General features: G+C 33.9%; 1 protein-coding gene across 3 annotated transcripts; it reads right to left on the reverse strand.

Moving 5' to 3' along the window:
• Nucleotides 1–1,287: 1,287 nt before the first annotated feature.
• Nucleotides 1,288–15,746, reverse strand: LOC110729977 (LEC14B homolog). Of its 3 annotated transcripts, none has more exons than XM_021909761.1 (10): nt 15,605–15,746; nt 14,598–14,968; nt 14,371–14,490; nt 12,237–12,314; nt 10,480–10,662; nt 7,983–8,060; nt 4,532–4,707; nt 4,123–4,281; nt 3,513–3,573; nt 1,288–1,665 (listed from the first exon to the last, which is right to left on the reverse strand). In XM_021909761.1, the coding sequence occupies exons 1-10, from the start codon at nt 15,660–15,662 to the stop codon at nt 1,477–1,479; spliced, it is 1,473 nt and encodes a 490-aa protein (XP_021765453.1). In that variant the 5' UTR covers nt 15,663–15,746; the 3' UTR covers nt 1,288–1,476. The 3 variants fall into 3 exon arrangements, with proteins under 3 accessions (XP_021765453.1, XP_021765455.1, XP_021765454.1); XM_021909763.1 differs by having other exon boundaries at nt 15,540–15,712; XM_021909762.1 differs by having other exon boundaries at nt 14,598–15,189; nt 15,540–15,712.
• Between the last annotated feature and the right edge of the window lie 477 nt (nt 15,747–16,223).

Genomic DNA, 16,223 nt, shown 5'->3' on the forward strand with positions numbered 1-16,223 from the left:
TACTTCCTAAGAGTGACATAAATGTCACTCATCATTTATGACTGATTTCATTTACTTTTACTAACTTTTCATTTATTTTTTAGAAATGAATTTGAAAATCATTTTGTAAAGTTGAAATATTACGAAAATGCCATTAATGATACAGGAAACATGTTGACCGTCCTTTTAACATGATCTAAGGGCCTAGATTAGTTCCTAGTTTTTATTATAACCTGGTTATGTGCAACGATTTGACATAAAGTAGAGAGGGAAAATGTCTAATCATTGTACATAACCTGTAACGGAAGTAGTATGTGGATTACTTATTATGTGCACAAATAAAGCCATAATGCAAAGTTTGTTTAACAAAACATATTTACTTATTTAGACATATAATCCAAAAACATTACTTCGTATAAGAAGAATCTACCAAACCGAACAAACCACTAATAAAGTTATAATGCTTCTAATACTGTATACGACGGAAGATAGTATGTCACGTAAAAATAACCCAAGGAAGTAGTTAGTTTTGGATCATATTCTCTGGATGGTTCCTGGATTACATTTACAATAGGCTTTCAAGACAATAGCAAGGAACAAACAAGTCAAGATAAATGACTTTAGTGCCCTAAAAAATAAACAATATACATGTATAATGATATTCCCTCCGTGTTTTTTTAAGTAACACACTTTCCTTAAACAACCATTTTTTTTAAGTGACACACTTCCTCTTTTAGAAATTCCTTAGATTTTAATAATATATCTTCACCCCACTATCTCTTACTTTATCATTTCTCACTCCTTTCATGGTCCCCACTTCCTCTCACATTCTTTTACTTTATCATTTCTCACTCCTCCAACCTACCCCACTAACATCTAAAATCAATAAAATCTCCTAAAACTACGTGTCGGTTAAACTGTGTCACTTAAAAAACACGGATGGAGTAGAATATATTACTACGTAATAAAGTTCTTTAATTATGACCTTTTTTTAACAAAAATCCCAACTTACCCTCATTTAAATAGCATTGTTGTGAGGTCGCTCTTTGATGCTGCACGAATTTGTGAGATTGCTGCATTTTAAAAAGACACAAGGACGTTATCAATGGTTTACAGCCTGTTCTTTAGTGGAGAAGTTAATAAATTTGGAGAAAAATATGTTTTTGATGTGAGATTTTTCTTTATAGTCTTTACTTAATTTCTGTAAGTATTGTTTGGCTTGTTTAAATAGCAGTTTTTTTTTTTTACAAGAAAACCGCCTTTTATTTTTTTGTTTTGAGCATTTTGCTTACATGGACGAGGCTGGGATTTAGTTAAGAATGTCATAATTAAGGAATTACGATATCTTCTAACATCTTCCATGGAAATCGTTGAACAGAAGGAAAAAAAACCGGCATACTTTACAACGCAATTTCTATAATCTACAAACCAGTGTCATCGGAATTTACAGCTCTTGTTATAAAAGTCAGCGCGCTTGATCCACGGCCAATGCTAAGTTTATATCAAGTATCTTCTACGACGTCTTCGCTTAAGAGGAGGCGGATTTACTTCATCGCCTCGAAATTCACATCTGATAACCATCCCATCCCATGATGAGCTTATGACTATTGGGAGATAAGGGTGCCAGCAACAATCTCTCACTGTAGTTTCATGATGACTGAGTTTGGAAACCAACGCTCCAGTTACCTAGTTAAGCAGAAAAGAGACAAGTTTAAGTAAAGCAAATCTGTTAACACAGAAGAAATATGTAAAAGGACAGGACTTATACAATCCACAATATTGGCATCTCAATTCCCAATGCAATGAGTTCCCCCTTTTATTTTGTTAGGACAACTAGAGTAGTACCCCTGCGTTACGGTGGCTTTAGTAATTTTTATATATTTTATCTTTTGTTGTTGATAACTTTCTAATATGATTTGGCTCATTATTTATTTTTTTTAAATAATTATTATATAAATATTTATTAAAAAAATGTACATAAAAAAATGGTTATTATTTAATGTTGTATCATAATGTAATATTTACTATGTTATTAATTATATATAAAAATGATGGTTAGATTAAATATACTTCGTATTAATGTTGTATAAATGTATAATTCAATAAGTTTATACGTTTAGAGTGGAAGATAAATAACTATTAAAAAAAAATCTTAAAAAATGTGTATTATTGATTTGTTCAAAAAAAATATATATAATTAGCTACCAATATCTATGTCTATTTAAGATTGTTGTATTATAAATATCAAAAGTAGTGTGGAGTATATACAACAATATTGATGTCAAATTCAAGTTTCACACCTAATTAGTCCTACTTTCTAGCAAAACAAAAAATAAAAATATTAATGACATCATATGTTAAATTTGGAGGGAATTTTTTTTTTTTTTTTGTGAAAGTTTGACATGGTAAGCACTTTAAGAAATTGATGACATCATCTACATTTTGTTTTAGTACTCCCTCCGTTTTTAAATACTTGCTCCATTTCTCCATGCGCGGAGTTTTAAAAGAAATTGGATAAAATAATAAAATATGAAGGTAGTAGGTTAGTTAGAAAATAAAAAATTGTAAAAAACAAAAGTAGTGGAAGAATAGGAGGAGAAAGAGTATTATGTTGGATCCACCAAGTATGACAAATGAATTAAATATTGTAAAAGCTTTCCAAAAATAGAATTGGAGCAAATATTTAAAAACGGTCGGGAAAGAAAAGTGAAGCAAGTATTTAAAAACGGAGGGAGTAATAGTTAATAGATACTACGAGTCCAAAAACGTGGGATCTTAATATAACTGGAGTTTTTTTTTTTTAATTGGAGTTATACTTTGAATCATCGTCAAGAGATGTAAATTTTTCAGTCCCGTAAAAATAAAAAAGGTTTTTCTATATAGAAACTCTGTTAATTTCGCTTCTCTACGTTGTGCCCCTATATATATCACTTTCTACATTGTAACCCCAATATACATTTTGTTTCCATGCGGTAACCTTGCCGTTATCCCGTCGTTAAAAATACCGTTAGTGGGGCCTACTCTCAATTTATTAATATTTTGTAATCGATTTACGTGTTGGAAAATGTTCCATTAAATCCCGAAGGATCCAAATTGAACTCAGATTTTACAAAAAAAAAAAAAAAAAAATAAATAAAATAAAATAAATGCCTCGTTTTAAGTATTAAAACGTAAACACGTAAATCGAGACATTACTTAATAAGGAAAACGAGGCATTTAAGTTATTTTTTTGCCAAATCTGAGCTCAATTTAGACCCTTAAGAGACAAAATAGCCCCCAAAACCTTTAACGGAACATTTTTCACGCGCAAATCGATTAAAACATATTATTCCCTTCATCCCCGAAAGAACGACCCTTTTGGGCTGATTTCACGGGTATTAAGAAAGTTAATTAAAAAGAAGTAAAAGTATATTTTATTTTTTTATTAGAACACCACTCTTGTTCATGGGAGTGCAAATTGTTTTATGAAGGTTATAATATGTTAGATCCAAAATAAATTTCATTAAGCACAAGAGGTATAAATCACTACTTACCAAATCATAGATATAGACAGTCCCATCATTTGATCCAGTGTAAATGTATTTTTGACCAGTGCTGCAACAAGAAAACACAAGCATTAGAATCTAAAGCAAAGAAATGCTACTTGACCAACACCACAAAACAAGTAAAATGGCAACCACTATGTGAAAATAAAAATCCCTGCTACCATTATTTTGGAGTATTTTCACCAATGTACCATCGAATAATTCTCATGAATAGCATAGATGCAAGGAGAAATTCACCAAGTGAAATCACTAGCTATGTGTATAATGTTCATGATACAGAATTTTGAAAAATCATTAGATGTTAAAATCAGTCATTTTAATAATATAGAAGCTTAGGTGCTTTTGTGGCAGCAATAGAGCAGTTATTTCAGCCGGCACTAGTACCTCAAGCTCTAACTGGCCCCTATCATCTTGAGAAGGATAATTAGAGTCAATTATAGAATATCTTCAACCAAAAATTAAAATTTTGATTTCTAGCCAAAGCATTTAATATACTCAAAATGTTTCAAACAAAACTCATTGACTAGGCAACAAATTGTTGTAACGCAAAACTGTTGCAGATCTCTTAAATCATGACAAGATAGAAGAAAATAATTGCCTGTATTCCGGGGAGAAGTGGCAACGTATTAGAGTGCGAAGGACTGAATGACCTCTATATGTAGCCAGAGATTGGTCATTTGGGTGTCTTAACTTCTTAAGCTCTTCAGGGTAATCCATCCATCTGTAATCCCAATCATAGTTTCTTGGTGTAGTAGCACTGAAAGAATCACAAAGAAAAAAATTGTTATGCTCAACAAGCACGTAGACTATAAACAGTAACACAACATAAGAACTGACTGACAAAGATCTCTTAGTACAATATCAATGATGGTTCAAGTTTTACTTTCAATACTCTACGATCTACATATTAGGAGGTCTGTACCAATTAAAGATTAAAGCTTTGCATAAGAAAGGATGTATCATGTTATTTAATGGTTATAAAATTTACCATTGGATATAAAATTTACCATTCAGAGTTAGAAGACATTTTACGAATATCCCACAGTTTGATAGTCTGATCTTTCCCATTGGATATAAAATAACGTCCATCACCACGGCTGTCAATAAATGTAATGCCTTCCAGATGACCAATTAATGTTCCAGCAGGTTGACATGTTGATGTGAGGCAACGCCTATCCCACACCTAAAAGAAATATGCACTTTATTTTGGTTAAGATTGCAAATAAGTAGAACAGTATCAGACAAAGACATGAAAATGGCAGTACAAGACATGATATTCATTAAATTTTTGCATGACCAAAAGCATCCATACTTGGACACAAATTTGGAACTGGTCATAACATGAAATAGAAAGGCCAGAACTTCAGCTTAACATACATGACTAGTAACCAAGTAACAAACACGAGAACTATTGACAGAATTGTTTAAATGACAGGTTTGTAATTTTCAGGTGCAGCTTCTTTGAACAGAATATTATAGTAATTGAGAAATAAATTCTTTTAGTTCAAAAAAGATAAAGAGATAACAAAAATAGACTCAAAGCTTTACATTTTGAGGTGCCTTGTCGTTTGGAAAATGCTTACGAATATACCCCAGATAGAATTTTACAATCATTTAAATTAATTGATAAGATTAAACAATGAAACAATTAATTACCCACAGATCTAATCAGTTTCTTAGATTATCTCTTAGAAAGTAAGTTCCCCCACTATCTCTCGAAAAGTAAGCCCCCCTCCCCATCAACACTCACCTACAAGTCACTGCTCTCACCCAGCATCAGCAAGCCACCAATGACTTTTTATCAATTCTTCCTCTACCAAAAACATATACACTAGCAGGAGTAAAGTTATTTCATTCACCAGATTTCATACACCTAGAAACATTGGCCTAAACTAAACACAGCAATTTTTCAAATTAGGAGAAAGAATCTAATTCAAATACATTATCGCTTTGTTTGGATAAAAAATAAGGAAAGGAAGGGGAGGGAAATATGAGGAAGAGAAGGGGAAAGAAAGGGAGGGGGAAGTGAACTCCATTTTCCCTCCAAATCTCTCCAATTTTAGAGGGATTATACTTATTAAAGAGAGAGGGAAAATGGATCCCTCCCTCTCCTTTCCCTTCCTTCCCTCAATCCTTTACCCAAACAAGAAAGTTTGTCCCCCTCTCTTTCTCTTCTTTTCTTTTCCTTCCATTATCTTCTATCCAAACAATGTGTAAGAGATAACCTCACTTTTTTGAAACAAGGCCTGAACCGCACTTTAAATCTCTCTAGCCACTCAGTACAGTTTTACCAACATAATTTTAGGATAGTGAACACCGCTAAGCATTAAAGAAGAAAATACCAGGGAATTGGAATCTGAATGAAAATGAATCAGCAATACAAATTCCGATAGTCATATTTTCTGCAATTCTGCTTTAATCCAATAGAAAATTCAAAAGGTTGCTAGGTTCCTTCCTTTGGATTACTTGCTATTGAAGTTCAAAGATGCCCAGCTTGTAGTTTGTTTTGGTTGATTAGATTTTGAAAAGGGCTACATTAGTCGAGGGCTGTAGTTTTCCTTCATTGTCATTAATAAGCAATTGGAAGTTTGGAACATACATAATTTACTATCTCGAGCACCAAAATAAAAAAAATATATTATAAAAAATACTGTGAAGACTGGTGCAAGTATTCACGTCATATTGAAAAAGGTATGGAGTATGTGAAATTTTCCAAAGAATAGAACCAAATATTCGACTTGCTTCTTGAAACGAATATGGATGCCGAATTATTGATGTGTCCATTTCATATAGTATTTTACCCCCGTCCCTTGGTCGTAATTAGTAGTGTTTTTGGCTCTTTAGAGCCACTTTTATTACTAATTGGTGTTTTCTAGTGTTTTCGTAGATTTGGTTGACTTTTGCAGGGATTTATGCTTTTGGAGTATTTTTCCCGAGATATTTTGGAGCAATCACGAGCATTGGAGAAGCACGACCAGATTTTATAGCCCAGGCTGGTTGGAGTCATCGAACCGGTGATTAAGGGCTCGGTATAGGTGATACCGGGGCATTTGGACCGAGTATTCAAGACCCAAAGAGGAAACCCAGATTGGCCCGAAGAATTGGAGCCCAATCGAAGTCCAAATAGTGGCCCAAATGATCCGCCCGGCCAAAAAGGCTGGCGCCCGCGCCTGGCCGGGTGGGAGAAGCGCCCGGTGACGCGCCCAGCCGGGCGCGAGATTTATATTGGAGTAAAAAAAGGCGCGCCCGATCGGGCGATGCCTCGCCCGATCGGGCGCGTGTATATTTAGGAGACGATTAGCGTCGTTTTACTTTGTTTTAGTTTAGGATTTTTGTACGGAGTTTAAATACTCCTCCATAATACGATTTTAGGATCACTTCTTCTTCTCCTCTTTACTTTTTCTTTACTCTCTTAATTATTCTCTTAGAATTCTCTCTCTAAACTTTTGTTCTTAATTCTACTCTTAATTCCAGATTTATTTCGGTAACGATTTCTCTTCCCTTAATCTTAGTTATTTATTCTATTCCTTTAATCATGTCTTATTTTATTGCTTTGATTTGTTTAGTTTCTATTATGTGTGAGTAGTTTAATTTCTAGGGTTTATGGGGATCTAATAAATAATATGAAGGGGTAAATCGTTGTTGTTGATTATCAATGCTAGATTAATTTCCTATTGATTGATTTAATGCTCTGTGACTAGATTAGGCCTATCTTTTATGCATGAGTTTGACAATATTGATTCAAGAATCGAGAGATGAGAATTAATGTTTAGGTCTAGTTTCAATAGGCAAGTTAATTTATAAATGGTTAAGTCAAGATTCGAGAGATGAGATTTAATACCGATAAATTAATTGTGTGATTGTAATAAGTAGCGAGAGCCCTTTACAATCTGGTTAATTAATTGATGCATTGATGATTGACTATTATTGATTGTTGGTATTGCATGATAATTTCTAATTGGATTGTTTTAATGTTTTACAATTGCGGCTTGTAAAAGTATAGCAATATTAAATTGATGAATCGAGCAGATGTTAATTTGATAAAGGCTATTTTCAATAAGAACTTAGATCTAGTAAAGTGCGAGAGCCTGTTAGATCTATGTTGGTTAATAAATTGCGAGAGCCTGTTAATCATGTTATTTATGCAATGTCAATGATTGATTACCCTATTTTACCCCGGAGTTTTATTTATTGGTGAACCTATGCCCTAGAACCTTTTATATATTATTTTCTCCCTATTCCTACTCTTTTTAGTTTAGTTTCTTATTCATTCATAAATATTGGTTACTTAAATAATTTAGATTATAATATTTAATTAGGAGTAAAAAGACTTGTTTCCCTGTGGAGATCGACCCTACTTCCCTATCTACCTTAGTTAGTGATTTAGGAATTATTTTTTATTAGGGGATACGACTTTACCCTGTCAATTATCTAAGCAAAAACAATTAAACGACTTACTTTGCAGAGGTTATCATCACTTCCAGAATATATCAGATGACCAGATTCATCAGCAAAGCACACAGTATTAACATCTTCCTGAAACAGACAATCCACAACACACTTGTAACAGTAATACAAGAGATAAAATCAAACAATCTACAAGAAAACTATGAGGCTAAACTCACACATTCTGCTTATGTTTAAAGAAGCCAAACCTTGTTTTACAAAATGGGAGAGTTGATGAAGCTTAAAGTAAATAAGAACTTTAGCAACAAAAAACTAACATAAACCCGCAGCGCAATATCCAGACCAAGGGAAGAAGTCTCCATTCAGCCTTTTCACAGTATTAAAAAAAATCCCTTATAAAAAGAAATTTGCCTAATTTGTTGTTCAACCACCACAATAACACAAATAAGTAAATAACACAGCTCATATAACTTAATTGAACACATGCGACACACACGCGAGTGGATGATAAACTTAAGTTGTTAGAAGTTTCCCAAGCCTTAACTAGAGGTTTAGGCTTCTAGAGCTGTTACCACCTTGTTTGGTAAGAGTAATTAAGCGATGCCATATTGCCATCAGAGAGGATAGCACTGCAAAAGACATTAACTAATCTTTTGAGCTATAGGTCAATGGTTTCTATACCCTATGAGTTGGCAATTCAGGGGTATGGCATGTTATGTATTGACCAAATCCTGAAAAAGGAAAGAATAGTACGGAGAACAATTTCTATTTTATGATATGGATCTAGGGAAAAAGGAAATCAACGACTCAAGGAACAGATTCTAGAACAAAATTATCAGACTGTGGGACTGACTCAGAAACAGTACCAGGAACAATGAGGTCAGTACTGGATCGGAGACCTCTAAACTTTTTAAAAGAGCTAGCAAGTTGGTGAATATTCTTCTTCGATTTGGAATTTAGTTCTAAGGGACTACTGTTTTTTTTTTCTTTTCAATCCTATATTTTAAGAGCTTGCATGCAGTTGAGCTAAAGGAAATCAAAACAAGGAGTTCCCTTTTGTCCATCATTTTACAATATCTCAAATCCATCCGACCAGCTATGCAAGAAGTAACTTTATTTTCAAGAATTCCTATCATTTTTTTTTTTTTTTTTACACACTCCATTCAGCATAATCCTAATCTAGGATAATCTAAAAATGTAAGAAGTTAGAACAAGCATGGATATACTCCCATGCAATTAATGGCATACTTAAAGTTAATATAAGGAAGGACAATTTTCTAGGTAGCATTTGTTTTAGTTTAATATTTTGACTTATTACGTATTATAAATTTGTATTCAGCGGAATCAATAAATAAAAAGGACCTTTAGTTTATACCCTTCTCGCCTTCAAAACTTCATATACAATGAATAACCTGGAAGAATAAAAGTGGAAATCCAAGGGATGACAACCATAACAAATAACCTCCAGTAACGAGACACTGCCATGTGACAATATAACAGCAGTCATGTCACTAAAACAATGTTTTCCAACGCCAAAATACCAAAACCTAACCACCATCCTCTATTGAAATGCAAACATAGGCCTGTCTAACAAGGTGATACCACTTACCCTCACGACCTCACCTACCCCGAAACATCTTTCATAAGTCTCTCAAACCACGAAACATCTTTCATAAGTCTCTCCAGCCAGCTACACCCATCAGAAGCTTGATGGGGAAGGAAAATACAAGAGAAGGTTACAACAATGTGTAAGTCATGAAAGCTAAGCCTTTCCCACCCGCCCAACTGCACAGAGACCTTTTCTACAACCACGTTCCAGGAACAAAGAGGAGAGCCAATTTAAGTTAGTAGGATAGATATCAAAGCAGGTCACACTACACTTTAAAAAAGAATCTCAAGACCAAGAGAAATTCAGAAACCTGACACTTGACAGTTTCTTCTAAAGTACGCGAGTTTCAATCACTTTTTGTAAGGATTTATCAATCACATTAAAAATTACAAATAATGTGGGTAAGAGATCTGGTTTTCTAATACATAATGCTAAGAATGAGTGAATTCTAAATCATGGGCCTCTTACTTACAAAATTAGTTTAGGAACAAAAATGTGACGTACCCTCTTATTCCTGCATACTAAAACTATTCTTTCTAAGAAAAACCCACCTTTAAAAGGGTCACATTATGATCTTGTATTTTACTACTAGTAAATAGTTACTGGGCACCAAAAATTATCCTATCTAATACTTGAGTTCGAATTAAACATAAAAGACTAGAGATATCATTTTCTAACAAGTATCATCTTTACATTGAAGGGTGAATCAGGAAGTTTAAAAGTTTACTGCATACACATTCAGAAGTGGAAATTTTCTGGACATAACATAACCGAAGATACAATAACTTTAGGATGAAGGCCAATGTATAACCAATGTATTAACCAGGAAAACAAATATACTTCATAAGAATTCGAAGCTTCCTCAAGACATAATTGGAAAAGGTGCACACAGTGACAAAGCATAGGTAAATAATAAGACTTTTATAGAAGCCGAAATACCTCATGTGCATGTATTCGGAGAGTTCGCTTGTTTGCTACAAGATCATAGACATATATAGAGTTATCACTGCTTGCAGCCACAATCTCTCGACCATCTGTTGAGAACTTTACAGAGAAGACACTAAAGCTATCCCCATTGTCTTCACCATCGACTATTGATAAGTTCAGACCTTCATGAATTTCCTAAAGCAGTATTACATTTAAAAATTAATGATTAATTATATCTGTATAGCATAAGCCAACAGTATTAGCACTGAAAACAAAAGAACTGAAATTATACAGGTTGGAATATAGCTTTGGTATAGAAAGAAAGAAGATAAGGATAAGACTTTGAACAAGTTGATGATGATCATTGACATAAATTACTTGTCAACTTAGAATCTACAGTTTGCTACTCCAGGATTAAGACTTAACTGTACAGCTGTATTCATCGATAGCATACTTTTTTTTTTTTTTTTGACTGAGAATCTTTAAGTTTATGCTCAATACATCTACCAGTGTTAACGTTCATATAACGACATAGCTATTTGGGAGTTTAAACAAGTAATAATGAGAATAATTAATCTAGAAATTATTGCTGCAGCATACATAATGCACAATGTTATGGACTGGGTCAACAACCCCAGTCAACCACCTCTTTTTGTGTATACAAGGCGCAAAAAGGGGGAAGCAGCTAGGGTTGACAGCAGCAAATCGCTAGGGGCGGCAGCAGGGGAATGCAACAAGACAAGTTTAATTAAGAAAGAGTTAGGGAAGGAAAGCCATCAGTTTCTTTTATGTCTGTTTATGGTCTTTCTATTTTAGCTAAGTACCACATGTATTAAATTAAGGTCAGCTTGACCATTAGGGGTCCTTAGTATAAGTAAGGTAGTTTGTGTATCAAGAAGTTTGTCCAGAAAATTGAGTGAAACTTGGTGAGACTTGTGCCCTCAAGTCACTTGAGAGAGATTGATAGCCTAAAGCTATTGTTATATCCCCTTAAATCATTAGCAATCAATCAATTCAAGCTTTCCTTGTTTAATTCTCTTGCAACTTTCTTTCCTAGAGCGTGTAGTACATAACACACAACTTTGTTTATCTTAGCAGTCCCTAGCTACTACTTCCCAGTTTCACAGAAATTGTAAACAAGTTGATATTTGCCAAAATGAACATGTACAAAATAGAAAATATCAGAAAATAAAATTTATAATATTCATCTTTCTAACGAAATATTATTTACAATGTGAAGCAGTTCAACCAAAGAGAACAAGGTATCCTCTAAGAGGAATAGCTGAAATTTACTTACAATGACAAAATTTAAGCCGTTCAAAGTTGGGATTGTTTTGGAATAATTGAAAGGTGAGATTGGTTTCAGAAGAGCAAGCAAAGGTAAGATTATTTTTTACTTCCATTTTTCCAAAAAAAAAAAGAGGGTGGGGTGGGGTGGGGGGGGGGGGATGTGTCAGTTAGCTTCTGCCAAATTCCAACCCTCTCTCTGACACTCTTGCCATCACTCTAAAAATTTGTTGAGCATGACTGACGTCCATGTTCAGAAATTAAAAAGGGATGAAAACACAATGGGCTGAACAAGACTCGGAAATAATAGGGTTATGATTAATAAATAAATAAAAACCCCACCAAATTGGGAAACTCATCTATCCACATATCAGTAAACAAAATATAAATTAGTAATCTTATTAATCTGTTTTATGAAAGAGGAACATATCATGAATGAACCAAAAATCCAAAAGCCACTTCTGACTTAATTTGAGACATACCGTAACATTTGCAAGAGACTCCATAACTGAAGATCCCACGTCAACAATATGAACAATGGGTGACATACTTGAATAAACCTGCACTTGCAAATACCAAACCTATGTTAGCTAGATGGATGAATGAAAAAGAATTAGCACAGAATGGTAATAGCCAATATGTAATGACAATATTTTAACACCATAGTGAATCTATTAGAATCTAGATGATTTAGTAATTATGGTAACATGAGCATCAACTCAATGAAGATAACAAATCACGAATCTTAGCTTTATAGTTCCTTTATCCCACAATAGCTAACTATTTACATAATTAGGGGGTGTTTGGTATGGGGTAATGATCAATGGGAAAGAGAATGAACTAGGCTATTTCCTGTTGTTTTTTGTAACAACATTTCAATTATTCCCCTCACCCTCTCCATTCTCCCTATAGTCCTCTACTTTGATTCCCCCACCTCCCATGCTATTTCCATTCCCTTTCTTGAAATACCTTACACCACTGCCAAGCGCACTACTCATCGCCTCATTGGCACCACCCAACACTGCCTTTTCCAGTACCGCCCAACCATCACAACACCCAAACTTGCACTGGCATTTCCGTCCCTGCCCCTGCCGGTTCCCACCTCATACCCACTCAAAACCCCACCATAACCACCCACTACTCGAACCACCCCATCTATCCCCAAAACCACCTCTCATCCACCCATAAAGCTACCAACCCACCCGAAACCCACCCACACTCAACCACCCGAAACCCAATGTAGATCAACCCACCGACTCATAAACCAGCCCACTGGCCCCTGAAACCCCCAAAACCCACCAGAACTAAACAATTTCAATAAAAAAAGAGATAAAGAGGAACATTGATGATGGCGGGGGCATCAAGAGGGCAGCGACAACTAGGGAAGCCAGTAATGATACAGTATAATATCTATAGCCAAAGATGACATAGCACATAGTTAAACTATCATCTATTCATTTGATCTTTACATAGCCTAACACTACTACACTAGGTTACTGTCCATGTTCTTCCAATAAATTAAGCTGCAACAAGGTTCAAGTATAAATAAAGTTTAACCATACCAGAGTAGTCTAGTTACTTTCAATGCATATATCAACACAAAATAAGACCAACCGCAACATGGGCAGCTGAGAAGAGTCACAGTCAAGTTTATCTAGCATTATTCAAAATGGAGATTGAATAAACAACCAAACAATAATAGTTTGATCTGAAGTGTATAAAAAGGAAGTGGTAGATCATGGTTCATTAGAGTGACTAATGGCATAGTAGACACAAAAAAAAAAAAAAAAAAAAAAAAAAAAAAAAAAAAAAAAATAAAAATTGCTGGTAGTAAAAGCTAACATGAATTAACAAGAAAGCATTAATAAGTAATAACTACCTCGAATCAAGGATTAGCAAAGCATTGAGCATTAGAAGAGATGTTTACCAAAAGCAAATAAATTACTTTTCAGCATATACAATATGCAAATCATGTATAAGACATTCAACATCCATAGCATTAGTATCTAACAGATTTAGTCAAAATACAGATAAAGTAATTTGCCACTCAAGCATGCAAATGATTCTCCTCCATTTATATAAGATCAAAAGGACATAATTCTAACATTTGGGATCAAACCTTGTCTAACTTTGAATTTTTTAAAAGGAAATTTTAATGATTATGCAATTTTTCTTAATCATTATATATTTATAAATGTAGGAAAATTTGTCGTTAACAACTTAAAATATTCTAAGTTAATCAAAAGATGGTTGAATTATCATGATTTTCCATATCAAAACAGTTGAATTAACAGTTTTACCCTTCCAAATCTGGTGGTTACAATAACAGTGCAAGGAATCTACGCCTCTAAAGGGTCAAAACAATCAATTTAGATAATCATAAGGTTAAAGGGTTCCTCTTAGAGAAGTAAAATGATTACAATAAGTTTTACCCTTCCAAATCTGGTGGTTACAATAACTGTGCAAGGAATCTACGCCTCTAAAGGGTCAAAACAATCAATTTAGATAATCATAAGGTTTAAGGGTTCCTCTTAGAGAAGTAAAATGATTGCCCTATAAGTAACAAATACCTTAAGGGTTTTTTTACACCAAATCACATAAATTTCACAAACTTACAAGATAGCGTTTATCAGGAGATAGGGATGTATCAGTGACCGTCCAACGCAAGCTCCTAGCCAATATATCCTTCTGAACCTTCCACCCTTTTTCAACATTGTATACCCTAATGTGACTTCCCTATGTCCAAAAAAAACATAATTAGAAGATCAAAACTCAATACGTATAAACTGATAAACCATATTGGCAAGCCTCAGCCATGTTTGTACAAGTAACTAAAAGAATACCTGATATCCTGCAACTAACAATGAACCGTCAGATGAAAATTGCGAGACATATGCACAGCTTTCCATTTGGTCCACCAAGTAAGGTCCATTAACAGGCAAATATCTACTAAGCATATGACAACCATCTGCCATTGAGAATTTTGATTTTCGAAAAAAATTACTCTCGCGGGCAGCCAACATTTTCACTGGCGAAATCCAATCCTTGTTCTTCCCACCAAACAATTTACTAATATACTCATTAGGTCCTGATCTAAGTTTTGTGAGCTGGGCAATTTCATGATCAAAATGTTCACTGCTAGTACCAGCAGAACTACCACTTGCTTCATCACAAAACTTGGTGTTTCTCCTAGAACTTGTCATTGTGCAATAACCTAATTTTTTATACGAATTCAATTAATTCAACGAACTTCATCCACGTAACTTTATAATAAATAATACTTCAATTAATTCACCAATTCTTCTACAAGAATGACATCAACGACGGCACCAAAATGTTATTTCAAAAAAGATATTGTCGGCTACATGAATCAAAAACTTATTCGATCTTATTCCCCGTGATCATCCACAAAAATCCTCTTCATCCAAACCATTTCTACAAGAATAATCAAATTAATTAAAAATAAATAAATAAATAAAATAAAATAAATATGCAATTTCAGACTCTGATATTACATAATCACCCAATTCAATATTCAAACAAGTGATCAATTCGACTAAAGCATCAATTCAAATTCTCTTCATCCAAACCATTTCTACAAGAATAATCAAATTAAAAAATGCAATTTCAGACTCTGATAACATAATCATCCGATTCATTATTCAAACAAGTGATCGATTCGACTAAAACATCAATTATGTTGCTGAATAATTCAATCAACTCAAAAATTTCAAAAACAGGAATTTAGTAAATATTATAAACACTCAAAGTTTTGTTGAACTTACTATGGCAAATGAGCAGGAGTTTGGTGGTTTTGAAGACAAAGAAGTTGCAGAGAGTGTGCGCTTACTTAAAAAAATGTTGAACTGAAGCAGAAGAGCGAGACACGTCACAAGCTTGCTAACCATCCAAAATGTTCTTCTTGTGCCAATGTAACACTATCCGACAATGGGGAATGATGATCGCTAGTCGTCCGCTACCCTCCCTCTATAGGTCACCTAGTCCAATACCACCAAGTGATATCAATTTTTTTAACATATTTTATTTAACTTAATAAATCAATAACAGTACTAGATAAATTAATAATAGCACCTTAATTTAAAATAGCAGTTTTTAATAATACACTAATTATTACTATTATTTGATTTGATAATCACTTATATGACTTTTATTGGTACTAGTTATCACTACTTTACTACTTATATCTTAAACAGATTAAGGTTTATATTTTATAGTCCTCCATGCTTCGCAATATAATATGTTTTACTTAGAGAGTTTTGACCAATACCTGACTTAGTTGACAATGGAACCTCCGGCATTTTGAGCTTTCCGCTTTATCAAGGTAGCTAACCCCAACCATGTCTTCTTTAAATCAAGCACAACACAGATCTAATTCGTTTCCTACCTGAATCGTAGTCTCTACTCAAACAATCTCTATTGTATTTGTGATGGTACTTTTAAACATAAAA

The sequence above is a fragment of the Chenopodium quinoa genome, unplaced genomic scaffold (assembly GCF_001683475.1).
Source record: "Chenopodium quinoa cultivar QQ74 unplaced genomic scaffold, ASM168347v1, whole genome shotgun sequence".
In the NCBI taxonomy this organism is placed as follows: Eukaryota; Viridiplantae; Streptophyta; class Magnoliopsida; order Caryophyllales; family Amaranthaceae; genus Chenopodium; species Chenopodium quinoa.